The sequence below is a fragment of the Emys orbicularis genome, chromosome 12 (genome assembly GCF_028017835.1).
Source record: "Emys orbicularis isolate rEmyOrb1 chromosome 12, rEmyOrb1.hap1, whole genome shotgun sequence".
Classification (NCBI taxonomy): Eukaryota; Metazoa; Chordata; order Testudines; family Emydidae; genus Emys; species Emys orbicularis.
Window position 1 is genome coordinate 4,057,648 of NC_088694.1, and position 27,857 is coordinate 4,085,504.

Sequence of the window (27,857 nt, forward strand, 5' to 3'; positions counted from 1 at the left end):
CTCTTTCTCCCACCCTCCCCTACCTTAGCCTGGATTTCTGCTGTAACTCGCCACACTTCTGAGCACCGCAAGGTCCAGGTCTGACCTTACAGCTCAGATCACAGCTGCTCTGGAAGTGCACTAACCTCTGGGAATTGGATGTGCTCATGGCCACCTCTTGGGATCAGGAACTGGATGCAGAGACCACTTCCAGGAGCTGCCTAGGTAGCTCCAGTGTGGAATGCTGTTGCTAGGGGGGAGTGTTTGGAAGAAGCACTCGGCAGTGGGTAGAGAGAAGGGAGGAGCCCTATTCTGTAACTGGATCAGTATCCATAGCATGGCCCAACTGAGGCCAATCACACTCGGGGGGGGGGGGGGGGGGAATGGTCTCTGGAGCTGTCTAGTAGCATGTTACAAGTTCTGACACCAATCCAGAAATGGTGGTGGTGGCAGGGGGGGGGGGACTTTTTTTGGCAACAGCTGCTTGTCATGGGCTGCCGGGTCTTGGCTTTCAGAGTTTTATTTAGTTGACCCTTTAAAGAAGGGTTTGGCACCCTTGCCAGGAGTTTGGATAATAGCAGGCTTGATGCTGTCAGGTTGTAATGGGACCTGTCCCAGTTAGGCGTGGAAAATCCAATTCATCTCCCTTTTTCCTCAAGTCTGTTCCAATTGAGAGGGGGGGGGGGGGGGGGTGTCTTTTCTCTCTCTTCCCCCCCCCCCCCCCCCCCCCCCCCCCCCCCCCCCCCCCCCCCCCCCGCTCATTGCAAGGGAGCTAGCTGTCTGCTGAAGCATGCTATCTGTGTGGCTGTACTACAGGGTTAATGGCATGAAAACACTCATCACCTGGAATAGGCTGCAATGGAGAAATCCTGGCCTGGATTTTTGTACTGAACAGAAACTGCTGCTGGCTGTTTCCTGTTCCTTATGTGAATGGAATACACAGTGTTAGTCAAGACTTAATGCTGCTACTCTGGCTGTGCCAAGTCACTTTGGGGCTCTGGGAACAGTGGCTGATTTCACATACCTTGGGTACTGAAATAGCCATGTTCGGCGTCCCAACACGGTGAGGTAAGGAAGGAGGGGCAGCCTCCAACGGACAATAGCGTGGATATTCTGAGTTAGCAGAAGCCTGGTAGAGAGAAGGCTTCATGGCGGCATGTTCTGGCTTCCAGAAAGTGCCCTCCAATGGTCAGATACTCTCCAAACAAATGGGGAGTACGGAGTGTGTGCAAAGCAATTTGGTGATAAAGAAAATTATCCTCTTCTCCCCCCCCCCCCCCCCCCCACCATTGTTTGAGAGGGGAGCTGTGACCTCTTACAGGCAGGCTGGGAGCACCCAGGGCCCATCCTTTGAGGAGTAGAGGAGTGTTCCAGTGACCGATACTATGAACCTTCCATCAAGGGACAGGGCAGTCAGCTATTGCATATGACAAGTGCTCAGATACTACAGTGATGAGCCTGGTGTGAAGTCTGAACAGAACAGAACCGAGATCTCCATCCCCACCCTAAAATGGGCAGGACAGTAAATTCCACCTTGCAAGAGGGAATATTACAGCATCAGCTTTTATGTAGAGCAGCTAATAGTATGCGTGATGTGCAAAGTGTGAGGAGAGTCTGATCACAACCAGCTTGGGTGGGAAGCAGTGTGTTCTGGTGGTCCAGACTAACTTGATTCCAATTCATCTGAATACCTGGATCTGCTCCTCCTTGGCTTACAATTCTCTGCTCCACAAATGCCTCGGCCACAGATGTGTCTCCTGTCTACTGGAAAGGGATGTATCTGGCTGACTTTATTCCTCCTAGATACACATGCAAGACTTACCCACAGGAATCTTTCTGTTCACTTCAGAAAGCCCTTTTCCCCCTATTGGGGGTAGATGCCGAATATTCAGCAGATCTATGTTCAGGGCATTTATGTAAGCCCCCATTTCTTGCAGCCCAGGAACACACGCATGGATGCTGCTACCTGGGGAAGGTGTCCTTTCACCACCAGATGTGCAAGGGCTGGGGTTGTCCTAGGTGGGAGGGCAGTGTGGGTGGGGATAGGCAGAGATTCAGCTCATATCGCCTCTGCAGAGCAATATTCCTCTGCCTAGTTGTGGGATCAGACTCCACGCCCCCTCCTTCCAGTTCTTTGTCCAGAAGATGATGGGCTTGAGGAGGCGTCTTGCAGCAGGGAAGGTTGAAGAGGGAGAGATGCTTGTGGAGGGAGGCTGGGTTATTGCATCGAGGCTGGCAGCCTGCGTGCTGACTCCTGGCCATTTGAGACCTATTTCATCCAACTCCTAAAACTATAACACGTGTTTGGCCGGGCCCTGGGCCATTCTGGATGCCGGCACAGCAAGTGCAGAGGCTGCCATAGAGAAGGTGGCTCCCAGCTCAGTGTCCTTGTGGTAGCCCAAGGTGAGGGGTTCGAGTGATTGGATACAACCTTGGTAGCATCCCTCCAGTAGCTGCTGTTTCTCCTGGAGAACTTGCTCACTCTTTGCTCCTGTTCTTTTCTATCACATGCCTAGAATTTTTTTCCTCTCCTTTGCTGTTTCCATCATGGGGGCCCATCATACTCCCTTGCTTCAGTTTTTCCCCAACAGGGATTGAGGTCAGGGTTCCCCCTGCCCTCCCCCCCCCCCGTGCTCTCTGACTAACACCACCTAGCAGAACTCCAGGGCAGGGACCCCAACCTTTCCTTCCCCACCACGCTACGATGAAAGTGCTAGTTTGGTTGCAGTTCTGGTGCCTGTTGCAGGGAAGGGCTGGGAGGAGCTTTGAGTGTTGCGGGGGAGAAGGCAGTGGAGTTTGGCACATGTGCTGTGTGTGTTTCCTTCCTGGAAAACAAGGGAGGGTTTTTTGGTTGGGTGTTTTTTCCAGGCCAGAGGTTTGGGAGCTGATTGAAAAATGGTTCCTGCTGTTACCAGCCTTTTGCAGTAGGTTGTTTCCCGTCTCAGGCACTCTGTGTTCCTAGAATGCAGCATGCACACACACGCATGCCCCTGTAGAACACACTGTGCCAGTCCTCTTTTTGCACAATGGCCGCGTGCGTTGGGTGTCTCTGAACTTAATCATCCCATGTTGTGTCTGTGGGAAGTGTGCAGAGGGGGCGGAGAAGGAGAATAGTCTAATGAGGGCCTGTTAAGGAATCGCTCTAGTAGTAAACAGCTTTGGTTGGCCTTGTGCCCACTTGGCTCCTCCCGGCCTTGCATGCTGTCCATCCATGTTTTTCCAGCCCAGCTGTTTAGCTGAGCAGGCTGCACAGGCCCAGAACTTCGCTCGTGTGTGTTCTCTCCCTTGCATGCATGGGTGAGCTCCTCAGACCCGTCTCAAGGCGGTATATGCATCTGGGGTGTGATGGGCAGAGGGAGGATTTTGTTCTGTTTATACAAATACACGTGGTGGTAGAAAGCTGTCCGCAACCTTCACAACGACTAGAGGTGGGATGTTCTAGCCACTTGGGATTTGCAGCTGCACATCTTGGAATCTAGACCAATCCAGACTCTTCCCCATCTGTAAACATTGGCGGCTGCTGCTGTCTAAAGGGCCTGATCCGTTTCCAGTCCTGGAAGCTGGGTGGTGGCAGTCCCTGTTCCAAGACGTTCTGCACCTATTACTCCTGGAAAGAAAGTAAAAGAGGTGCTGGACTGCTACTTAACAGCTAGGATTCATCACTGGAGCCCAGTGCTAGATATTTAAAAAGTGCTTTCACTGTATCCATGGGAGAGTGACTCCCAAGTATATTCGGAAGAGCTAAAGCAGAGACCCCCAAACCTTGCACTCCATGCAGGAAGCTTGCCAGAATCCTGTGGCAGTGTCGAATCTGTACATATTTACAGACAGTTGCATGGATTGTCAGTTTGTATTGCTCCCCAGTGGGATTTATAATAAATGAAGCCGTTTTTTGTTTATAGATGCATAGCTTCCTAGCCGGGATTTTTGTGGTGTCTTGCTTTATCTTCCCTCGTTCTCTTTGGATACCTTTTTTCTTTGCACTCTTCTTCCTTAGTGCCCCTCCTCTGTCGTTCCCACTGCAGGCCGCCTGGTCTCCCCTTGCTGTCTGGGTATCGGAAGCATGGGTGTCCTTCCAGTTGCCCAGCTGTTCCTCCCTCCTTGTCATCAGGGTGGATGTGGGGCCACATGTCCCAAAATGCCTTGGAGTGCCTCTTAGGAGCAAGGTGTTTGCTGGAGCCCAGGCACTGACTCATACTGGTGCTAAGGATTGGATGCTTGGTTACTAAAGGTGAGATGTGGAAGGGGTGTTGGATGATGGACTTCAATAAGGCTTGTGTCTAATCCAGGTAGCGCCTTGCTCCCTCGAGTGGGTGTTGAGGGATGGCTGAGCCAATTGCCTAGGCTATGATTACACCAGCTGTTGTCATTGTTCTACCTTGGTGGTGAGCGTGTCCCGGCAGCTTGCAAAGCGGCTGCGTCTCAGAGGAAGTCACAAGGCTGATTCGTTTGATTTGTTTTGTATGACACCACGTCAGTCTCGTCAGGGCTCTGCCTTTGGGGCTTCCCCTCTCCTCTGTATCTCCTTTCTGCTTGGAGCTGCTCTAGATGCAGAGGCTCTTCTGTGGCCTGCCCTTGCCTATGATCACTGTTGTGCGCTTCTGAAGTGGGAAGGTAGGCTGGTGGGTAATAGGGTGCTGTGTGTGTGTGTGTGTAATAGGGTGCTCGGTGGGTGGGTGTGCACAAGTCAGGTGGGAGGAGAGGGCAGGGAGGCTGTTAGGTTTCCAGGGCTGTTATTTTATGCTGTGGCCCCCTTTCCTGCTGTCCTAGTCCTGATTTATTGCTTTGTAAAAGATTCTCTCCTTGGGAGCGCTTGGTCTTGGCTGTTGCTTTCTTCCAGTTGGGGTTTTCCAGGCCATTGGAGCAGGGATGCGTTGGGGCTGAGGGTGGGTAGCTCACTGGACACACACAAGTGCTGATGAGGCGGTAGCTGTAGTTCAGCTTGGCATCTGCCTTCTGGGGCCGTCATGACTTCAGCCCAGCCCACGGGGAGAGCCTGAGCGCCTCGCCTGCTGCAGGGTGGATCCGCTCATCGCGTTTCCCACCACCAGTTGTGTCCGGAAAAGGAACACCTGGTCCTCCTGATCCCTGGAAGGCACAGCAGCTGGAGGGCTTTGTCCCTGACTCTCTGGGGGGAGCGGTCTTGAGGCCCCATTCTGAGCTCTGTTCAAAGCTGGTCCATCTGCTGGCCCTTACTACAGTAAGGGCTGTCCTTGAACTAGAAAGCGTCCTCCCTCCCAGACTGGTGGATCTCATCAGCCGTGCCATGTTTCCACAAACCCTCCGCACACTTCATTGCTGGAACCTGAGCCTCCCCACGTGCAGCATCTTACTCTCTAGGTCCTCGCTCAACTGCCACCCTGAGTAGTCTCCTGTCTTTCCTGGTATCAAATCCATTGTCTACCACATCCCGTCCTAGCTGGAGGCATAGGCAGCCTTGTGTCTGAGCTGCCTAAATGTTACCGTTTTAAGCCTGCACTCCTAAAGAAATGCTCCTTAGGACTTTAAACCTGACATGTGACCATGGCGCTGATCTACTACATGCAGCTGGGGAATGGCCCCTGAATGCTTAATATTTCCTTTTAAATCAATTGCTCTGTTCCCTCTAAATATTTTTGGTTGGTGGGGGGGGTCCCCAAACAATCTGAGCAGTCTAGTAGCCACTGGCTCCTCCCCCCCTTCTTCAGAAGCGGAATCCAGCCAGCAGAGGGCGCTCACATGAACGAACAAGTCCTATTTCCATTACTGCCATCAGTGGTGAGCTTGTTCGCAAAGAAGTAAACGCTACCGTGCACCTGTTAGGGTGGCCAGGTGCCTGGTTTTTGACCGGACAGTCCGATCGAAAAGGGGACCTGACTGTCTGGTCACTGGAGGCGGGAAGGCGCTGTGCCATCACCCACACCAGCTCCTACTCAGCCGGGGCTACCTCCTACCTGGGACAGGCGGCTGCAGCTCCCAGCCTTGGCTCCGCAGGCGAGTCCCTCCTGACCCGGGGGGATGGGAGGGAAAAATCAGTGAGTGATTGGGGGGGAAAAGAGGAGTGGGCAGGCGTGAGGCCTCAGGGGGAAGAGGTGGGGTAGGGGAGGTTCCCACACTCCTGCTGGAGTGTCCAGTTTTTAAATATTACCAAGTTGGCAACTCTGCTTGCCATGGTGGTTTCGTGCTTTATTGTTTTAAGAGGTAAAATTGTGTGTGAGTGTGTCTGGGCAAAAACTTGCCCTGATTTAAATTAAACTAGTGCAAGCCCCTCATTTCAGTTCAGCTAAAACCTGTTCCTATCAATTTACATTAAACTGCAATAAACCTAGTTTAAACCAAAATATGAATGTCCACAGTGTCCTTTGCACTGTCTTGAACTAAATCAATTTAACATCACGTCTTCAGTTAAACTGATCCAACCTTATGTGGAGACTCTGATGGAAATGATCCATTTGTTGGCCGAGAGGTTTTTATTGCGCTAGTGGCCCCCACTGAGATCGGGGCTCCGTTGTGCTAGGCACTGTACAAACACCTAGTAAGAGACCAAGAGTCTGAACAAGGATGAGAGGGGGAAATGGAGAGCAAAGTGACTTGCCCAAGGCCGTACAGCAGGTCAGTGGCAGGAATAGAACCCAGTCTCCTGACCCTCAGTCCTGTGCTCTATCTATTAGACTGCACTTCCTCTCAGGTTGTACTGTTGTGCCGTTAGCAAAGGAGCTGTGATATATATATTTTTAGTGCTGATTTGCTGGAAGCGCTGCCATGCCCAGATGTGTGGCTCCTAGCGAAGAAGTGGATTTTTGCTGCTGTGAGAAGTAGGCTGGCGTTCTCTTCACTGGGACTTCAATGCTTCCGATGCAGCCCTACTGATCACGACATAGCTTAGCCCTTGGGTTGCTCCCTCCTGTCTCAGAGAGGGGTTTGGAGTGGGGATGAGTTAAATCTCTCCTCCTACCCCATCTTTCTCCACCTCCTACTCGTCCTCTGCTGGGCCAGTCTGACGGAGACGCCCTGAGACGATGGGGAGGGCCGTACAGAGGAGTGCTGGGGGCGAGAGCCGTGGGAGGGACGGGGAAGAGAGCACATCTGGCCCTCGGTGGGGTGAGGAGCCCAGGAGCGGCCTTGCCAGGGCAGAGATCCACAGCGACTCCAGCCCTGGCTTGCCGGCTGGAGTAGCCCAAGCAGGCTGGTTCTCCCTAGGCTGAGCCTGCCGACTGCTTCCCTCCCGGGCTGGACAGCAAGCTCCGCGTTGCTGGGGCTTTGTTCCTGCTCTGGCTCTCGGGCCATGTTCTCTCGTGCACTCTCCCTGGGCTGGAGCTGCAGCTGCTGAGTTGACTAATTCTGGCTCCACGACCTCTGGGCCACCAGCAGCCACAGGAAGAGGAGGAGGAGTCCGGGGTGGGGGGTGGCTAGCAAGGGGCTGGACCGGGGGTGGGCCCCCTTGCACTAAGCTGCCAAACCAGTTGGCAACTGCCTTCCCATTGGCTCTTCTGTCGCCATGGAGACTGCGATTGGCCATGTGTTTGAGAGGGAGGGGCCTGCCTTAAGTGCAATTGTTTGTTTATATTAAAAAAAAAAAAAAAAAAAAAAACCACCCTCAAGCCCGCTGCACTGTATGTTCTCTGATAACCAGCAAGGCTGCTGGGGGGCCTTGCGGTTTGTGTGAATAAAGCTTGTTGCTTCCCTCCCTCCCCAGCCAGAACAAGTGCAGCAGCGTTTCCGAGAAGGCCAATAATTCAATTTGGCCCCAAATACAGATCTAGTCACCAACTGCCACCCGGCCCCCTCGGCGTGGAGCTTTATGTAGACGTATCGTTTTAGTCCAGCAGGGGGGTGAGGAGGAGTTGTTTTTTAAACAAATAACTGTTCCGCTGTGCTGTTTGCAACCCAAACACTGCGGCACCCAGTGCCTGATCGAGAAACTGGCTATAACCAAAACTTGTCATTATTGTCGGCGTTGAAAGAATTGCAGGAGGGATCGGGGCGGGGGAAACAAACAGCATAACTAGTGAAAAGTTGACATTTTTTAAAAGAATTTTTTCCCCACTTGCTGATCTGTGGGGGTGTTGAGACTGCTTGCTTCATATGCGTGCTTCAAAATGGCAGGGTCCCTTCATGGAGGTGACCTGCAAAGGAGTTTGTAGAGATTGGATTTTTGCCTTTCTGTGATGGCTAATGAAGGGTGTATTGTGAGCGTGAGGATTGTCAGATCTGCTCATTCCTGGCTCTGCTGGGGGACTTCTTCATGGTCTTGCCCATGGCCTCTTCAGTTTTCCATGAAACCTGGGATGTTGAATCTTTAACACAGACATCCTTTCTCCCACATGTTTATTAATAGCTGTAAACAAAAATGGAGTCTTTAGGCTAAGCACCTAAGTTGAATGTTACACTGGTGAAAACTTTACTAATGTAGACTGGGTTTAACTCCTCTGACCAGCTGTAGAGAGCAGAAGGGCGTTCCAATTTCTTGGAATGACAGTGGTTCACAGACTTTAGGGCCAGAAAAGGGGCTACTGTGATCATCTAGACCAGCGATTTCCAAACCTTTATTGATTCATTTACCACTATCTTCAAAAAAAAAAGTTTGAAGCATGCAAATTTCTCCTTTTTGTGCCCATTTATTTTAAGCCTTAATATGTATAATTTAAGTATTTCTGGACTCCATAGAAAAACAAATGCCTAAGGAAGCCTAAAAGGTTAGATTATAGCATCCTTTTTAAACATCCTGGTTTTAGACCACGCATCAAAAACCAGAATGAAACCGCTCTGCTTATTTCTTTTGAGCTACTCGGCTTGCAAGAAACAATTGACCTACGTCGTGATGTCTCGTAATGTGTTGGTGCATGCTGCTGCGCTACGCTCCGTGGCTTGACTGGTTAATTTGTTTGTTTTTTTTTTTTTTTTTTTTTTAATTTTAATTTTGCCGTTGCTGCTCATTCTTATCTGAACTAGTCACGCTGGACATGAGCCAAAGGGCGCTTTGCTTCTTTTCTTACAAAACTTACATCTAGAAAGGCTGGGTGTTTTCAGAACAAACACGGGAAAACAAGTGCCGTTCTGCAGAAGGTATGTGTAACAACTGGGCGGCGGGGGGGGTCCAGGAAGTGGGTGAATCTTCTTGCTCCTTAACAGTTCCAGACCCTGGGTACTCCAGTGCCTGGCAAACTGAACCGTGGCTTCCCCTGCTGGGAGGAGGCCTAAATAGCAACCAGCTGGCTGCTCCACGGTTAGAGAGCCAGGAGGCTCTCGTCGTCCCATAACCAGGCTTTTATCCAGTGGACCCGACTGGCCACCCTCGTCCCCTACAATTTCCCTGCAAAGCCAAGAGGGAACTCTCCATGCTCCTTGCAGGGTCTAGGCTGCAGTCTCCGCAGACCTGCGAGTGCAGAGGGAGTTCCTGCTCCACAGCAGTTTCCTGTAGGGTGCCCTGTTGATCTCCGGGCTCCCTGGCCCTGCTGATTTTGCAGCCGCTCTGAACGGACCCTGTATGAATGTGCTTCTCTTTGGAGGAGAGGAACTGTGTTGGCGTGATACGGAACGTCACCGTTTCGCTTCAGTGGTTGGAGCGGTGTGACTTGGTGCCAGCCGTAGCCAGCTGTGCCCTGCTTGAGAGGACAGCGCAGCCACATTGCATAGCACACTGCTAAATCAAATTATTGTGCCAGCCTGGTCCCCGAGTGTTTGTACCCCCTCCTGGCTGAAAACAGGGAAGAGGGCATTTTACGGCTCAGGTACTTTGTGATGCACTGCAGCACATATGACAACTGTTGGTTTCAAACCAAAATCTTATCTCTTCTCTTCTCCCCCCCCCCCTCCCCTTTTTGGCATACCTGATCTAGACTGACCTGCGTAACACGGGCCAGAGAACTTCACCCATTGATTCTTGTATGGAGCCCAGCAACTTGTGGTTGAATTAAAACATCTACTTCTTCTCAAACCCTCTTCCAGGCTTGAAGATCTGAATTTTAAATGTTTTGTTTGTTTGTTTGCTTTTGTTTAAAAAGGCAATTCTCCCTCCCTCCCTCCCCCCCCCCAATGTTGTTAGCACTCCTTGGATGCATGAGTCTAATCTCTCCCCACGCAGCTCACCTTTAAACTTCAAGACTTCGCATCTGCTTTTGCATAACCTCCCCCACTGTCTCACTTCTTTCTTTCTAGGCTGAACACCTACCAGCTCTGCTGCTGAGAGTAGAATTTCATGCACCCTCTCACTCAAGGGGTATTGCTTCAAGAAATAAACTAAATCCAGTTGTCCTCCAGGGTTTTGTATTCTGGTTGTCGGAGCTGCACCCTTCCTCCTATACTGTCTGAAATCTTAGAGCTAATGAGAAACGCATTATTCGTGCAGTGGTATTCTAGGGACTTTTCAGACTGAGTTACTGTTTAATCATGGCCGTGCACGTATCCAATCCACTTCACCCCAAAGCACTTCACATGCTGACATGACTGTTGAAATGCAGCCCTCTCTGGGGTGCAGCCAGTGAACACATCAGTGCAGAAGAGGGTGTTTTTATTTTTATTTTTTACCAAAGACTGTGTCTGCCTTTAATTTTCAGTCGTTTTCTGGCTTCAGACAGTCCTAGTCATAAGTAAATTACTTGCAGGGTAGGGCTCATGAGAAAGGGGGAGTCTGAATGAGCAGGATGCTGAAATGGCTGAGTGCCCTGAACTGTGAGTTCTTTGGGGGAAGAGAGAAGGGCTTACCCACCCTGAAGTGCAGCCAGCTCTGGTGTGAACTACAGTAACCATTCAACAGCACGCAGTATCACTAAGAAATAGTAAAGGCAGATGCTGAATCTGTTGACACTGCAGGGGGATTGTGATTGCTAGAGTTGGAATGGTGCCAGTCCATGGTGCGGAGAGGGGTCCTTTGGATCTCATTTGGCCAACAGATGCTCAGGACTTCGTTGTTTAAGTCTCAGCGGAAAGAGGGTTCTCCTCAAGCACCACAGCACCTTCTTCCCTTGGTGCAATACCAAGTATAATTGAAGAGTGCCTCCTACTGAGTCACACACACTATTTCTTCTGGCGTGTGCAGGTGGGTTGCCCCTCCTAGTACTGCATCAGGCATGTACTGCATCAGGCATATGCTGCTTAGCTTGAGATGCCTACCAGGAAACCACTGGCTGTTGTATATCTTTTAGTTTAGTATATTTGATTAAAATGATCTCCAGTTTATTTCTGGACTAGGTGCGATTGACCTCTGAATAGACTCTGTATATAGCTGTATCCCTTTTGCCCCAGCCAGTAACTGAGCTGGGCTCGAAACAGCTAATCACAAGTGAGGGGTATCTTCCTAGGCTTGTTCCGTTTAGCCAAAGATATGCGATGGAGCTCCAGCAGGCAGACTTTTCCCTCCCCCACCAAGCTCCTTGCAGCTGCAGCACCACCGTCCAACTGCTCACCAATCCAGTCGGTAGCATTGCACAATTCTGTGGTTAAACTATTAATCCTGTTCCAACACTATGCTCTGCCTGGCCAGATTCTCCCCTCTAATGGCCTGCACATCTGCTCAGTGAATGTGGGGCACTGGAAACGTTAGCCCAGAGCGCTGGCTGTTGGGACTCTGGATGTGATGCTTGTGTTTTCCCCAACAGAGTTCCAGAGCGGCCATAAATCTCTTCCCAGGCCTCTCCCATCCTCCTTGCTGTTGGCTGAGGTGATGGTGGAAAGAGATGGGCTAGAACTAACGGAAGATGCTCTTGGCGCTAGGGAGGTTTGAATAGAATCTCCCCACCCAAGAGTTCCAAGGTGCTTCCCAGGCATTGGTATCAGGGCCTTGCTCGTGTGGAAACCCATCGATGGAGGGTGGGGTGGGGTGAGGAGGTCACATGAACGGAGGCTACCATGATCCTGGGAGCTGGGTTGTATCATTTCTCGTAACCTGATGGCATGGATTTGAGCTGGCTCTTGTCGTATATTAACCAGATCAGATTCCCAGTTGGCCTGCCGGGGAGAGCAGCATGGATGCTCCATGCTTACAGACGAGGATAACAGGCAGCGGGTGAAAACACTCGAGAGAACAGAAAGGTCTACCAGTGTCCCACACAAGGAACACTTGGATTAGTGGTAGCTGCAGTGTCTTCATGCTGTTCCAGCATCCACTGGCCAACCCTGCCCAGAACCTCCAGATTCCTGAGAGGGATCCTGCAATGGATGGATCGGAGCTGGGACCAGTGGTTGGTAATGGGATTGAGATGGGTGTGTGTGTGAATACAACAGAGAGCAGTGCTGTAAATCTTCCCAGTACTCTCCTTTCTCCCTGCGAGTGCCTAGCCTGCCCGTGCCATCCGTGTGTGTCCAGCTCCCGGCTGGAGAGCACCAGACCGATGACGCCCTGGAGGCGGGAAGCTCGCAGTGCTGTGGGAGGGACAGGATGGCAGGCAGCTGCAAACTCTGTGCGCACTTGGCAGCGGTCTGGCAAACGTTGGGGATTGGGAAACCGGAGCAACCCTGCTAAATATTAACCCAGGAGCAGAAAATGCTGCACAGTTCATCACCCTGCTGTGAGTCGGGCTGGGGAGAGTCCTGGCATGTGCAGGAGCCCCAAGCCTATCCCTGTCCTGTTTGCTTTGCTCTCTTCCCCCAGCCCACTGCCCCCAGCAGCCAGTTTGCCATGCCCATCTCCCCTGTCCTTCCTTTCCCTGACTCTTTGTCCCCTGCTCTGGCCTGGCCTCCCTAACATCACAGCTGCCTCCTAGGAGGGGCGTGCGCTGCTGCTGCAGTCTAGGACGCAGCCCTGCTGACTAGCTGCCCCTGTATCTGTTCCCGCTGTGCTTTGCTGCAGGGGGCAATGAGAAGGGGAGGGGACCCTTGGCTGCCTGCTCGTGGCCTCTGGGAGGAGGAGCTGCCGAGGAAGCCTTGCCCTCTGTCGGCAGCCCTGGTTCTGAGTGCCGAGTGAGAGGGCCAGCGTGCGCCTGTCACCGCAAATGAGCGCCACTTGGCTGGCGGGCGCGCTGGCAGGGCTGCAGTGAGGCCAAGTGTCTCAAACAGGCACAGCCGCAGCATGCAGGGATCATGCATGACGGGGAACGGGGGGAAGCCTCGTGTAGACGGGGCTGCAGCTTGTAGGGCTCTGGGGCATCTCAGGAGCTCTGTATTCACCAGAGAAAATAGAAAATAACAAACCTTGGAGGCTCCGGCTCTCCAAGTCTCTTCCCTTATGCCCCCTCGGGTCTGTTCGGTCCTGTCCTGCACTCCAGCCGTATGGCCGTGCGGTGGATTCAGTTCAGCTTTGTGATCGTGCTTCCCAATGAATCCAGACAGGCAGATTCAGGCCCCTGAGCGAAGGGCTTCTTGAGTTCTTGTCTTGGCCTGACGCGCAGTAAAATATTTTCGTTTTTTTTTTCCGTTTGGCTTGCTGGCTCTTCATTCCTCCTCTTCCCCCTGCTTCCCCCCCCCCCCCCCAGTTTATTTAAAGACAGGAAGAAACCATTTTAAAGTGACTCTTTAGGAGAAGCTGCCCAGCTCTCTTGCTGTTTTTGCTGCCTCAATTGGCTGGCCTGGCACTGTGCCATCCAATCACCACAGCCTCCTCCCTCCCCCCCCCAGTAAAGCAGTCCCCTGCCTGGGGGAATGATTCATTGACCACCATGTTCATTTAAACTCCTGGCGGTCATTGGTGCAAGGGGAGGAGGGGTGTGTGCCTGGTGGGAAAGGGCTGGAGAGTGGTGACTTTGACTTTGTGTGTCAGGCAGAATGCCCCTTGCCCTGTGCCAGGCTCCAACGTACCCCTCCGATGTCCTGCAGCAGGAGGACAAAGCGGTGTCACTCGCTGCACAAAGTCAAATGGCCAAACATTGGCTCTGGGGCCAGTTGCAGGCTGAGGAAGGGCAGGTGTGCAAACGTAAGGCCAACGTGGTGATTGCACAATCGAGGCCGTCTCTTTGGCTGGGAAAGCCGAGCTCTGCTTCACCGCCAGAAGCCAGAGCTGATGCCGGCACTGGGGGAGGGAGGTGGGACGCTGCTGGGTTTGTCTGTGCCCTGTGGGTTACCCAATAGTCGGGGCCGTGCAGCAGCGAGCGTTGAATGTTTATATTTGTGCTCGGGGTTGAGGGAGGTGGTGGGCTTGGTGAAGCCTAGAATGCTAATTGAGTGTCGGTGCCTCTTGCACGCCAGCGCCTCCCTTTCTGCACTGTGACTCTAAATCCCAGACCAGCCAGAGGCCGGTAGCGGCTCTGGAAGTGTTGGGTTTAAACGCTGTGGTTCAGTGGATTTTGTGCTCCCCATCTACGCTCTTGCTGGCAGCAGGTGCCCGAGTCCGCTGGAGATGCTAACAGAGGTGGAGTAGCGGAATGACGCAGGTCTCGCGGGGAGACAAGAACGCCGTGCCTGTCCAGGCCATGTTAACCCGTGGCACAGGGAAGGCAATGGCTAGCCAGGCAGATACTATCTGAATGCCAAGGATATCAAAGCTTAGCAGATGGTCACAGGGATCCAACAGGTGGGACATCACAATTCTGGCGGCTTTGTCTCCGAGGCAGTCCTCAGAGATACACCCAGACCATCTGGGCAAGCGTCTGACCAAATCCATTCCCTGCCGTTGCAGGGCCTGAGCCACTGGTGCACCTCCGTCCCGCTGGTGGCACATGATAGTTTGTTTCTGGGGGGATGTTACACTCTAGTGTAATCCTGGCTATTGGGCTCAGTACAGTGATGGGCAGGGGTCAGCCTCGATGAGGGGGTGGTCCCTGCTCACCTTAACTCGGCCTCTAGGCCCTCTTTGTGTGCTAGGACGGCGATGCTGTGGTGCAAGCCGCGTGCATGAATCAGGAGCAGAAGTGGCTTCTGGTGCTAGTGGAGGGCTGTGAAAATCTGGTTTAATTGGGTTAGGCACCAGGGTGCTGGGGAAATGCTCTCGCCCTTGGAGTTGAAGGCTAGGAAAGCTAAGCTGCTGAAGCCAAGGGCAAGGTTGATCCTGGGAGTTTGTGCTGGTGCGTTCCAAAGACAGCTGCTCCCTCTGGTGTGGGGAAGCCACAAGCCGGGGCAGGTAGAGTTAAACCCCAGGGATCAATCCAGCCTGGAGCTTCTTGCTGGAATTCAGAAGGAGTCCACAGCGGGAGGGGGGTATGGGGGGCTGAGCGAGGGAATGCAACATTTGGCACAGAAAGAGCTACCCAAGAAATTCTAGTCCGCCGCATGTGCTAGAACTACACCAGTCTGGCTGCCTCCTGCTGTTGAGTGGGTTTGCAGGACATTCATTACTGGGAGCGATGGGGAGGGTGCTCTGTGGTGTTTGGGTTTTTTTTTGTTTTATTTCCCCAAGCTGCTTTCCCCCCCAGCGGCCGAGGGCCCGGGGAAGCGGGCAGGGGCGGGGGGGGGGGGTCCTGGGCCAAGTGCTGAGAAGGCAGCCTGCAGCACGCTCAGCCAGGCGGCGTGGGTTCGGCGCTCTCCTCTGGAGCCCAGGAACAAGCCAGCGTCATGCAAGCAGCTGCTGCCCGCGTCTCTGGACACGGGTCGGGGAGGCAGTGTGTGTCCCCGGGAATGCGCTGGACTGTGGATCCTACCCCGCTCTGCCAAAGGAGTCCGACCCCCTCGTAGGCACAGCTCTGGCGTAGGGAGAGCAAGTGATGGCCGCGGGCCCCATCGGGGAGGGAACTCCACGTGCTGACCTATGTCTGTGGTGGCCTGGAGCCACACAAAGCTGAGGGGTGTCAGAGCTGCAGGGTGGCCTCCTGGGCTGAAGAATGGCGGGGAAGGGAGGTGCCATCTCCAGAAGGAGCTTGAGAGAGTGATTTGATTTTTCGTTTTATTTTTTGGGAATTCCGTTGTTTTGTTTTAGCCATTAAAATGTTGCTTTATTTCTTTTATGCTAATAAAATACCTCCAGTGCCTGTCTCTGTGTATAGATCCCGGGTGATCTGTACCACATTATTCCACGCCTTGAGACACGTGCCAGTCCCTACCACAGCCTGGACAGCTCCTGAGGGTTCCCCCCTTGACATGTACCCAGTACTGCAGCCCCCATCTAACCTCCACTTCTCCAACCCCACTCACTGACACAAACCCCATGGATTGTCCCAGCCCCAACTGCTTCCTTCTTCAGTCCCCTCCTCCCTGGATGCCCCATTCCCCTATCTCTATTCCCTTCCCCCCGAATCCCCCCACTTGCCTGCCTCTCCTGGGTTTTCCAGAGCAAGCGTGCCTTGCAGCTCCTGTCCCATGGGGCATGGTCGGGTTGGCTCTGCGGCCCGTCCCTCACGATGACAGAAGGGTGGCCGGGCCAAGCTTAGAGCAAATAAGAATTTGCCCCTGTGCCTTGGGTCCCCACTTGCTCAGATGTGGCCTGGCCGTCTCCCAGCCATAAGGGATGGGCCAAACCCGAGCAGTGCAGCAAATCCGCGTGGGCCAGGTCACAGGGCCCGGCGCGAGGAGCCAGTCCCAGCCCCGCGGGGGGGAGACGCCGCTGCAGGCCGAGTGCTTTGTTTTGTCGCACATTGTGTTCTGTCGCGTGTGCGCTGTACACGGGGCCTGTGCGTGACTTTTCTACCCCTAGAAAAGCAGAGGCTAGAGCTCTCCAGCTGCTCTGTTGCCCCGTGATGCCGCTTCTGGCTCTCAGCTGGTGATGCCCGGCAGGGGTTGCTGGCTTGCACTTGGCATGTATGGACTAGAGCCCATGACCCACCCTTGCTGCCCGGAGCTCAGCAGGCCCTGCCAGCCTCCCGTCTCTCTGTGGGCGGAGAACCACTTGTCCCTTCACAGAGTTTCCAGGCCCTTGGGCAGCAGGATAGACTCGCCAAGCTGGTGCTGGGCTGCCAGTCAATGGGGGGGTGGGGGGGAGAGAGTGTGATCCAGCACAAGGGCTCCTGGGTATTCATCCTGGCTCTGCCACTGGCTCATTGTGTCTCCTTGGGCAAGTCACTTAACCCGTCTGTGCCTTAGTTTCCCCATCTAGAGGGGAGGAGGATGGCTGCCTGCCTAAGCTGGGGAGGGGAGTTGGGGGGATAATTCGTTGGCTGGCAGAGCATTATCATGCACGGAGGAGAACCAGGTGTTTTTAAGTGATCCCAGAGGGGGAGCGACTCCCCCCTTACAGCCTCTCCCGCGATGCTGCTCCCCTGCCCTCGCTCCCCTCCCCAGCCTGGAGCCTCTCTTCCCCGCGCTGCTCATTCGGCATGGCCAGCCCCCGCCCGTGGTTTTCTCGGTTAGACATTGACCCAGATAAAGCGCTTGGCAGTCAGAGGCCCTGTGCGCAAACCTCCCCCCCCCGCCAGCTCTGGGCTGCTGCCTGGGTCTAGTGGATCACGTGGTGCAGACTGAGGGGGGAGGGAGAGGGTGAATCATGCTGGCTTTTAAAGGGACTGCAGCTTCTGAGGTGGGGGCAGGCTGGTGCTGGGGGTCTCGCCCTGCAGCTGCCTGTGACACCCCTCTTTGCATTAGGGCTCACTTCTTTTCCTTTCCCTTCCTTCCACTGTTTACCTGCCTATGATGGAGGAATGCGCTTTGCTCACTGCCAGACCCACTGGCTGCTCTAGATCTTTGGTTCCCCCGTCCTGCACCCTAAGGCAGCCACTCTGCTAGGTGGCGGGGGCCTGCCCAAGGTATCGTACAGGTACTCTTCTCCCTCCAGGGCACCTCAGCTCCTGCCGGCCCAGGAGTGAGGGCCTGGATGCACAAACCTGTGGCTTGCCCCTGTCACACAGCAGCTGGTCACGCCACAAGGCTGGCTTGCAGCTTACGGTGCGCTTTGCTATTCTGCGCTATCCAGCGATCTAGACCCTTCCCTAGAGGAGTGAGCAAGCGCTCCTTGTCCTCCCGCTGCCGTGCTCGTCTCAGGCTTGGGGAGACGCTCCAGCAGCTGGTCTCCCAGCTGGGCAGCGTGCCCGGGCGTCGGTTCTCAGTGTAACGCTCTGCGGGGGTCGGACATGTCGGCGGGCAGCGTGGGGGGGAGACAGCCTGTGCATTGGAAACCTGTTGGCTGCAGGAATCCAGTTGACTTGGGACTCTTCTTTCGTCCCTTTGCTTTTATGTTAGTGGCTCCTTCCTGGCTGCAGGATACGGCCTCCGGTGGCAGCTGTCCCCCCTGTATGTGTGCACGTGTAAACGCCCGTGTCTGTGCCCAGGTGCAGAACACGACACGCCAAGGCAACAGCCTTGGTTTTGCTGCCCCGGGCAGGTTTAGAGCCGGCTCACGACAGCCAGGGCAGATACGGTTCTGAGAGCAGCCCTGCCCCTGGGGTCACCACTCTGGAGCCCAGAGCACTGGGTTTGGGGTAGGCCACGTGGAGGGAATGAGCCACGCCTTCAGCAGGAGGGAGGGGCATCAGCGAGAGGGCTGGGTGGGAGCCCCCCTGCCCAAAGTGGCTCTTCAGGGTATGAGACGATCCAGCCTGAGCGGCCGGTGTTGGCTCAAAAAGACCTGAATCGGAATCCTAGAATCATGGAATATCAGGGTTGAAGGGACCTCAGGAGGTCATCTAGTCCCACCCCCTGCTCAAAGCAGGACCAATCCCCAACTAAATCATCCCAGCCAGGGCTTTGTCAAGCCTGACCTTAAAAACCTCCAAGGAAGGAGATTCCACCACCTCCCTAGGTAACCCATTCCAGTGCTTCACCACCCTCCTAGGGAAATAATGTTTCCTAATATCCAAAATAGACCTCCTACACTGCAACTTGAGACCATTGCTCCTTCATCTGTCATCTGCCACCACTGAGAACGGCCGAGCTCCATCCTCTTTGGAACCCCCCTTTCAGGTAGTTGAAAGCAGCTATCGAATCCCCCCCCACATTCTTCATTGAATGAACGTGGGAGTCACAATCTTGCCCCTGTCCCCTGTGTGTGGCTAGTGGGAGCCACACAAGCCTGGGTTGGGAGCGGGAATCAAATGGGGTGTAAGGCGCCTTTGCCCTCCGGGTGGCTGGTTCAGCCAGCAGCGACGAGATAGTTGCCTGGTGATGGGCGCGCAGTGGCCTGTGGGAATGGTGTCGGGCGGGGCCTGCAGACGGGTGTCTCAGCAGGCTTCTTGGTGGACGGAACGTCGGTTCGTCTCGCCCCGGGGCTGGTGCCAGATGTCAGGGTGGCGTGTGGGCGTCTGCTTTCCCTGCTGCTGCGGGGTAGCTCTGGGGCGCTTGGCAGAGTTACGGCCAGAGAATTTCTAAGCTGGATCTAACCGCTGTGTTCTCCGTTTTCTGTCTGTCTTTCAGAAAGCTGTCGGGCAAGGCGGGGATAGACGAGGTCATGGCAGCCGCAGTTCTCACCAGCCTGTCCACTAGCCCTCTAGTGCTTGGCAACCCGCCTGGCACCCTCAGCCCAGGTACCGATGGGATGCTGAGCCCCGAGGTGGGCAAGGCGGGGGTGTCGGGCCATGTGCTGCTCTCGGTTACATCTCTGTAAATCCTGCATGATGTGGGGAATTCCTCGGAGCCCGGAGTGGAATTCAGGGCCCCAAGTCCCCTTGTAGGAGCACAGGGACTGGCCCTGAGGTCCATCTAGCCTGTGTCCCGGTGCCGGCTGCTGTCCAGGACAGATGCTTCGGAGGAAGGCGTAAGAGCCCCGCCGCAGTAGATGGGCGATGATCTGCCCCCCGCACGAAATCTCATCCTCGCCTCCAGTAGAGATTGGCTTAATAATGGGAGGCAGCATGGCCTAGGGCTGGAGCACTGGATTCAGGAGATGCAAGTTCTATTCCTGGCTCAGCCACTGGCCTGCTGGGTGACCTTGGGCAAGTCACTGCCCTCCCTCTGCCTCAGTTTCCCCATTTGTTACATGGGGGATACCGATACTGACCTCTTTGTCGAGTGCTCTGGGATCTGCTGATGAAGGGCACTGGAGGCACTGCCATTGGAGGCAGTGCTCCTAGCCAGGGCTCTGGGACCTCCCCACGTCCCCACGCCACATGTAACAAAGGGCGGAGGTGGGGGGTGTTGAGTTGAGGCCTTTATGGCTTGAGGTTCCCATCAAGCATGGCAGCCCCTGCTGTAAAAAGTCCACTTGCGGGAGCAGACAAACCTACCTGCCTCTGCTGCAGGAGATGTGCCGGTGGAGAAACCTGCCCTATGGCGCAGGAAAGCTCAGGCTGGGCGCGGCGCTTGCTGCCTGGGAGGTTCACCCAGATGCCCCCTGGGCTGGCTCTGCCTGTGGGATTCCCAGAGCTCTGCTCAGAAGTTGGTTTATCTGCCGGAGCAGTGGAAGGCGCTGACGTCTGCGTGTCCTGGGGCTGACCCCCGTGACTGGTGGGTGATTGAATTCCTCTCCCCACAGCAGAGCCCAGCTGCGAGGCCTGGAAGGAGGGTCCTGCCATGTCCTCCAGCTACAGCAGCAGCAGCAACAACAGCGGGGACTGGAGCTGGGACCCGCCGAGCGACCGCTCCACCCCTTCCACCCCGTCGCCGCCGCTCTCCACCGACGTGGCCAAGAGCTTCCTGCCGGCCCCCCAGCTGGACGACGGCATCGAGGAGACCGAAGCGACCCACTTCCTCTTCGGAGACCCCATTCCCCGGAAGAGGAAGGTGCGGAGGACGGGAGCTGGAACGGTGGGGCTGCCTGGTTTTGCTCAGGCTGCAGGGTCGGTCCAAAAGCAGCGCAGTGAGGAAGGTGGCTGGGGGAAGGAGTCCCCGGGGTCCGGCGGAGCAGTGGTCCCCAAACTTTTGATGGTCGCGCCCCCCCCCCCCCTTGCCCCTGTCTGCGCCCCACCCCGGGAACCAGGCTGGGAGTGGGGCCATGGCTCAGGGGTAAGGGGGCTGGGGGCGGGGCTGGGAGCAGAGCCATGGTGGGGACTATGGCTGGGGGCTGGGCCGGAGCAGGGCTGGGGGCGAAGCGGACTCAGGCCTCTCTGCAGGCAGGAGAAAAAGGCTCGTCTCCTCCCCCAAATAATCAGCTTACTCCTCCTCTGCTCCTCGTCCACACGCCCTCCCTGCCAGGCTGGGGAGGAGAGCTGGGCATTGTGCTGGGCCTTAAAGGCTGACCGGACTCGCTTTTTGGGACAGGCCTGGGGAGCGGGTTGCAGGGCCGAGGGGCGCTCCCGGTGGGGGCTGAATTACGGTAACAGCGAGGGGCTTTTGGCTCTGACTCTCCAGCCAAGCCTGTAATAGAACGTCAGAGTCCAGCGCCTTGCATGGCACGCGGGAGCGAACAGGCAGCCGGAGCAGTTTGAACTGCATCCCTGCAGCGAGCGGGGCTTTCCCCACTGCAGCCCCTCTTCTAGCCCCAGGGCTTAATTTATGCCAGCTCATAGCCCCGGCCCCTCTGGGCCTGGCTGTTCAGAGCCCCCCGGCCCCACTGGGCCTGGCAGTTCAGAGCCCCCCGGCACCGCTGGGCTTGCGGCATCAGTTATGAATGTAAAAAAATTACTTGAGCCCCGGCACCTCTTTCAGTACAAATTAAGCCCTGCCTAGCACCTTTCCTCTGGGCGCCCCAGCTGCTTTGCAGACCGGAGATAATGCCCCAAACTCCCCCCAGAGAGGGGAGCGTAACTGCCCATGTTACAGTTGGGGGAGTGGTTCAGGAGCTCACCCAAGTCAGAGGGACCTGGTGACACGGGCAATTCTCACTGTTCCCTGCTCCAACCACTGGACCACATTCCCTCCCCACGCACACTCAGCCCAGCCTGTGGGATTAAGCGCCGTGGCCCCCTTTCCAGGTGGGGGTCTGACCCCCATGGAGCGGGGCTGCCTGGGGCCCGAGTGGGAGCTGTGACCCTCATTCATTCTCTCTCTCTCCCTCTCCTCCCCAAGAACTCCACCAAGGTGATGTTCAAGTGCTTGTGGAAAAGCTGTGGCAAGGTTCTGAGCAGCTCCTCGGGGATGCAGAAGCACATCCGAACCGTCCACCTCGGGTAGGCGTGAGGGTGCGCTGGGTCCTGCAGTGCTCCGGGCGGTACCAGCAGCCTGTGCTGTAGGAGGAGGGCCGGGAAGGAAGGAATTATGTCCTATGGGCAGGGCGGGCTCTGCCAAAGCTCCTCCCCCAATTTTTTCCCCCATGTCTCTTGCGTCCATGTTTGGTTGCTTCCAGGTTACTTCTCCATTCCTCGTCTCCCCCCCCCCCGCCTTTACGTCTGCCATTCAGGAAGCCTTGCATTGCAGCCTCCTGTCTTGGAGTCCATCCGCTCCATCCCTTCCCTTAATCAGCCCGAGAGATCACTGAGCAATCCCCTCCCAGCCCGTATCAATGGGGTGAGTTGGGCGTGGAGTCTCTCTGGCTCTCTTGCTGGCCCTCCAGCGTTGTTGGATAGGATGGATGTGCCGCAGCGAGCAGGGTCCTTGTTGTATGAAGGCCATAGGTGGTCCCAATTGTGGGGTTTTGGAGGGATGGGAATGGTTGGGGTCGGTGGTTTCTGGTTCTGCTTCTCTAGCAGGTCCAGTTCGCGTTTTCTTTCTTTCTCTCTCTTTGCTCTTTCCTTCTCCTCCATGGCCAGTTTCTTTAGTACCAAGATTCTCTGGTGGTCTCTTTCTTTTTCTGCAACCTGCAGTCTGAAAAGCTCCAACTTTGCAATAGCTTCACTGCTTGCACTCATTTTCCATCCTTATTTCCCTTTCCCGAAATAAGCAAACAAAAAATAACAAACCGGTAGCCTCCTCCTGACTGTTCTTAGCCACCACACTTAAAGCCTCACTTAAAATCTTTACACCAATGCATGAAGTGCAAATCTTGCTCAGTACAACAAGCTGCGTATTTCACCCTGCTCGCTGCGCCACTGTGACGGGATCCCCGCTGGGCCCCCTTAACTCTCTCCAGCCTGGGCTGTCTCTCTCAATGCCTTGCTAGTGACCAGCAGCAAACCCCTCCAGGTGCTGCTATCACTTAGCACAACCGCATGTGGGATGCTCCCAGGAGGTAGGCAGGCCCCTTGGTCTTTTGCCCCGTGGTTGGGTCAGGGCTGGAAATGCCTCCAGCGCCTGACTCCGCTTTCCCTGTGCAGCCGGAAAGCCGACCTGGACCAGAGCGACGGCGAGGAGGACTTTTACTACACGGAGCTGGACGTCAATGTGGACTCCCTGACAGACGGGCTGTCCAGCCTGACCCCTGTCTCGCCCACCTCTTCGGTGCCCCCGGCCTTCCCTGTCCTGGAGGTGCAGCGAACCCCGCCGGTGCTGGTGAAGCCCGAGGACTCTGTGGAGTCTCCTCTGAGTCATTCAGCTCCAACGAGCCTGTGCCATGTCCACACGGACCACGCCTATCAGGTGGGCCATGTGGAAAAGCAGGTGAGACCGCATTGGTGGGGAAGAGGGACACAGATGGTGGAGTAATGCATGCTGGGATGTGTGGGCCCCTCGGTCCCTGAGCTGAGACCATCCCGGGCTCAGCCCAGTGCGAATCCATTGATGTCTCCCGCATCGGCCCTGCCGAGTGTCCCTAGGACAGGGTGCAACTTTCCTCCACTGGCCTCAGACTGCGCAGCAAACGTTTTCAAACAAGGCTCCCAGATGGTGCTTGTGGAAGGAGGCAGTGGCTGGGGTATAGGAGGTGCCTTTGGAGCATGGGCCCCCACCATGTCTCCATGTTGGGAAGGAAACGCTTGTGTTACGCAGGGTGCTGCAGCGAGCCTGTGGAACTCACCGCTGCAGGAGGCAGGTGTGCCTAGGGGGACAAAGGCTCAGTCTGGCCTCTGATCTTTGCTCGCACGACTGGCAGTGCTCCCAGAAGCGTGTTTGCTCCAGTTTTGTGTGTGTGAGTCAGGCAGTTGGACCCAGGCTGTCTGATCTGGATGCACCAGGTGGGGGGCCTGGACGCTGTTGCAGGCGCAGCCAGGGGCACGTGTGGAAACGTGGGTGAAGTCAGAGTCCAGCTTGAGGCTGGCTGAAGATCTGGAAAGTTTCAGGGAGGACAAAAGACGAAAGCAGCAGCTGCAGTTGCAGGGTAGAAATGATCAAGGGCTGTTGTGCCTTGTGTTTGGGGCAGAAATTGCTCAGCAGCTGGGCTTTGGGGATGGTCCCTCCTTGCCCACCCCGGGTGGTATTTGGGGGGCTCTCAAGTGTGTGGCATGGGCCAGTGGGAGGCAGGACCCTGGAGTGAATGGGCAGCCCCTAAGCCCCACGCAGACCTGGGAGCCGAAACATCCCGTGGCAGGAAGGTTCTGAGAGCGTATTTAATGCCAAAACCATGCTGGACTTGGACTCCCTCTGCTCATCTCTCCTGACCCCCCTCCCTCCCCTGTGCCGCTGGAGCGTTCGGATGAAGTGGTGGCCCTGCCCAGCTGGGCAGAGCACGCCCGCCGGATGGGCAGGTGGGGGCCCGTTCGGATGCCTGTGACGTTTCTTGGCACTGATGCTGTCTGTCAGGCCTGTCCAGAGCTCTGCCCCCTCTGGGCAATGCGGGCATAGTGCTGTGTTAGCCGGAGCTGGGCCCCACGCCGGGGAGGTCTTGCCAGCCTTTGTTGCCACTGACCTGCAGCTTGTCGCCTTTGGGACAACGGGGGCCAGCTCCCTCCCCAGCTCTCCTGGCCGCCCCCCGTCCACGTGCCCAGATGTGTCTCATCCTCTCCTGGTTACGTTTGTGGCTTTCAGGCGATGGCTCCCGTCAGCATCTCAGCTGCTTCGAAAACCCTGCCTGGCGGGATGGGCTTCAGCATCTCCTGGCAGCCACCCCCAGCGCCACAGTCACCAGTTGTTTTTAAAGGGTCCCCGGTGAGTAACCAGACAGCCCCCCCACCCCCTGTGTTGGCTGGCAGGAGAGAGGCAGCCGGAGTCCTAGAATGGCCTGTACTGTTACCTCAGTGGGACATGCGGCTGCACTAAAACAGCCCAGATCATTCCCCAAACCCGTCCCGTCTACGGGTCCCTGCCCCAGAGGTGCCAAGCACAATACGCTCTCTGAGAGGAGGGATGCTCCAAGTCCATCAGAGGCAAAGGAGGGAGGCACAGAGCAATTTCGTGGCTAGAATTCAGCAGACACGCAGTGGAAGTGCGTGTGCCGTGCAGGCTGGCGTCTGGAACGCCGTGCGCTGCAGGGGTTTGCATCTGTCTTGTCTCCATTTTGCAAGACAAGTCCTGTTTCATGACAAGCCTGTGGCCTTTGACGGGGTGTTTTTGGCTTGAACCTGGGCTGGTTTTGCATGAAATTGGGACCCGGTTGCATTTAGAACCGTCACATTCCAGGGTGGAGACTCCAGAATGCTGCTTTCGGCTAGCAGGACTCGGCTTCCACGCTACAGCTTCTGCCTTGCAGGGTGTGGTGTGAAAAGTGGAAAACTTTTGGGCTGTGAAATGGTCCCAGGTAGAAAAGTTCCCTGTTTTCCTAGATCTTCGGTTATAATGTTTGGGCTCGCCTGGTGCCTCCTGCCTAGGGACTGCAGGACACTTCACACACACATGCTAAGCTGCCTGTGCCCTGTGTGAGGTCAGGTGGTGTTTTCCTTTTACATATGGGGAAACTGAGGCACAGAGGCGCCGTGAGTTGCACACGCTCGCACAGTCTGTGGCAGAACTAGGGCCCTGCTCTAACCACTAGGCCACGAAACGGGTGGCGCCGATTTTCCCCTAACCACAAGAAGAGAACCGGTCGTCTTTTCCTGACCCTGGAGGCAGAGCCAGGTTCCCCCACCCCAAGCGTTAACGCTTCTGTGGCTCTGGCTCGCCCTTCCCGTCCTCTTCAGCTGATGTTTCCGCTTGGCAGGACACGTGTGGGTTGCGAGACCTGCAGACCAAGGGAGCTGCGGCATCAGCTGAAATGGACAGTCACTGCTTCCATCTGGCCCCGTGAGGCTTCCTCGCCTGTGCCAGGCGGAAGGGCATAGGGTGCGTTCTGGTGCCTGCCACCCGGATCTTGGCTCCCAGGTCTCAGCGTGGGGACCGTGGGCCGAAGGCTCCTTGCCCTCCCATTGGCTAGTGTCCCCAGAGGGCAGATCCCAGCAGGGGCAGGTCTGTGCCGCTGCCCGGCAGCGACCTGTCTGCTCTCGCCCCCATGCTTGCTCTGCCCTGGCGGGTTCGCGGCTGCCGGGCCTGTGAGTGCTGGTTGTGACAGGAGGGTCTCACCGTGGGCTGTGTCGTCCCCAGGGCTGCCTGACTGCGCTCCGCCCCGTCGGCGTGGGAGAGAAGCGGCCGCAGATCCCTCACCCGACCGTCACCGCGGCGCCCCCCTCTGTGCCAAAGCCAGCCGCGGGCACCAGGTAAGTTGGGGCAGTGCTAACCGCCCATTCCTGCCGGATCACAGCCCGACTTGATCCTCCTGGAGCTGGAACCTGGGGCTTTAGGGAGAAGTTGTCCCTGATGCATAGACACCTAAGCCATCCCCTCCAGCCACGCTGCCAGCCTGGGAAGGAGCCGAGCTCAGGGGCAGCTGGACACTTCAGGTGTGTGAGCGTTTAATCCCATCCGTGCCCCATAGACAGGTGGAGAGAAAAGGCCACCTGGGGCTGCTCTGGGAGCCACATCCCTCCCCAGCTCCAGTAGCCGCCTTGTCTTACCATTCTCCACAGGCTAGGAGGGAAGGGAGACCCTGGGGGCCCTGGTGCAGGGGCCCGTGTCTGGAGTGTGGCTATGTGCTGCCCGGGGAGGCGGCCCAGCGGTGCTCCGGCAGCTCAAGGGATCGTGACACCAGGTTAACGTGCAGCTTGTGCCGTGAGCGTACCAGGTGAAGGCGTCTCTGGGACAGGGCCTCAGGGAGACAGGGGGCACGTGAGGACGAGCCACCAGCTTGGCAAGGCCTTGCATAGTCTGCTCACCCCACTGAACAGATACCATGTTCTGAGGTCTGGTGTCTAACCGTGTCCCGGCCTCCCCCATGTCCCCACTCCTTTTACCCGCCACACAACTGGGGGGAAGCCTGGGGCGGGAGGGGAACTGCGCGGCGGGGCAGGATCGTGCCAGTTAAATGCTTCTAGAGACGTGGGAGCTCCCTGTGCTGGGAGCCAGTGGGCTCTTGCTAACGCTCCACATTCGGTCCTACCCCGTCGGGTCTCCAAGATCCTGGTGATGCCGCTCCCGGCCAGAGGACTTGGCTCCGTTGGCTCGGGACAGCAGCGCCCCGGGAGTGCATTGACCTGTGTCCCTGCTGGGCCCTGTCTCCCGCGCTGAGGGTGCTGCTCGCGCTCCCTTCTCCGAGGCAGAGCCCCGCTCTGACGGGCCCGTCTGCTCTTCTCTCCTAGGAAGCCCCGCGGCGAGGCCAAGAAGTGCCGCAAGGTGTACGGGATGGAGAACCGGGACATGTGGTGCACAGCCTGCCGGTGGAAGAAAGCTTGTCAGAGGTTCGTCGACTGAGCGCCCCCCTACCCCCCGCACCTGGCCCCGCTGCCCGAGCCCCCAGGCCCCTCTGGCTCCATTGGAACCTCCGAGCTCTGGAAAGTCTGCGTCAACGCTTCCTTCTTGCACGTTTTGCACTTCAGGTGCCTTTGAGCCCCGACCCCACCTCCTGGCCCCCAGGGACTCGGCCGTGGCTAGCCGGAAACTGCCCCGGACTCAGGAAAAAGGAGCCCCTTGGCCTGCAGTTGTTCTGAGGAATTGTAGGGCGGTGATTCTAGGCGTGGGGGGGAGGGGTGAAAGGAAGGGGCTGTCCTTGAAAAGGAAAAACTCATTCCCCCCTCCACCCCCATTGGTGCGACACGGCTCCCGACGCCATCTTACATCAGGTTCCCTCCGGGATCGGGCTCCTGAGAGCCATTCGTCTGGCGCTATATTTTTGTTTTTTTGCGGAGCCTTGTCCTGTCTCCTCCCTGCCAGCGTCGTGCTCTTGCCTCTTGGAAGCTTTACACTTACACACACGTACGCACGGAGCTTTTCTGATCACTCTCTTTTGGAAATAAGCTATTTTCTCTTCCTTCACTACGTTCCTCCCGCCGTCTGACTGCCTTCAGGGATCTGGCCGAGCCAGGGATGTCCGTGCGCTGGGATCCGGCGGTGGGAGGCCAGTATCAGCCGCCAGCTCCGTATCGCGCCGTGGGAAAGGAGGGGAGCGGACCTGGTGCCGTGCATGCACGGGAAGCCGAGAGCTCCTTTCCCTCTTGGTTTTTGCTTTGGAATCTTGCCGA

At 56.1% G+C, this 27,857-nt stretch overlaps 1 protein-coding gene across 1 annotated transcript in view; it reads left to right on the top strand.

Moving 5' to 3' along the window:
* The window catches only part of SLC2A4RG (SLC2A4 regulator), a 39,955-nt gene extending 12,857 nt beyond the window's left edge, over positions 1-27,098 (top strand). The window contains exons 3-9 of the mRNA XM_065414763.1: positions 19,102-19,211; positions 20,159-20,406; positions 21,631-21,731; positions 22,815-23,097; positions 24,400-24,519; positions 25,888-26,000; positions 26,979-27,098. Of these exons, the coding sequence (XP_065270835.1) occupies positions 19,102-19,211; positions 20,159-20,406; positions 21,631-21,731; positions 22,815-23,097; positions 24,400-24,519; positions 25,888-26,000; positions 26,979-27,090 (1,087 nt within the window). The 3' untranslated portion in view covers positions 27,091-27,098. The remainder of the gene's footprint in view (positions 1-19,101; positions 19,212-20,158; positions 20,407-21,630; positions 21,732-22,814; positions 23,098-24,399; positions 24,520-25,887; positions 26,001-26,978) is intronic.
* The last annotated feature ends 759 nt before the right edge of the window (positions 27,099-27,857 follow it).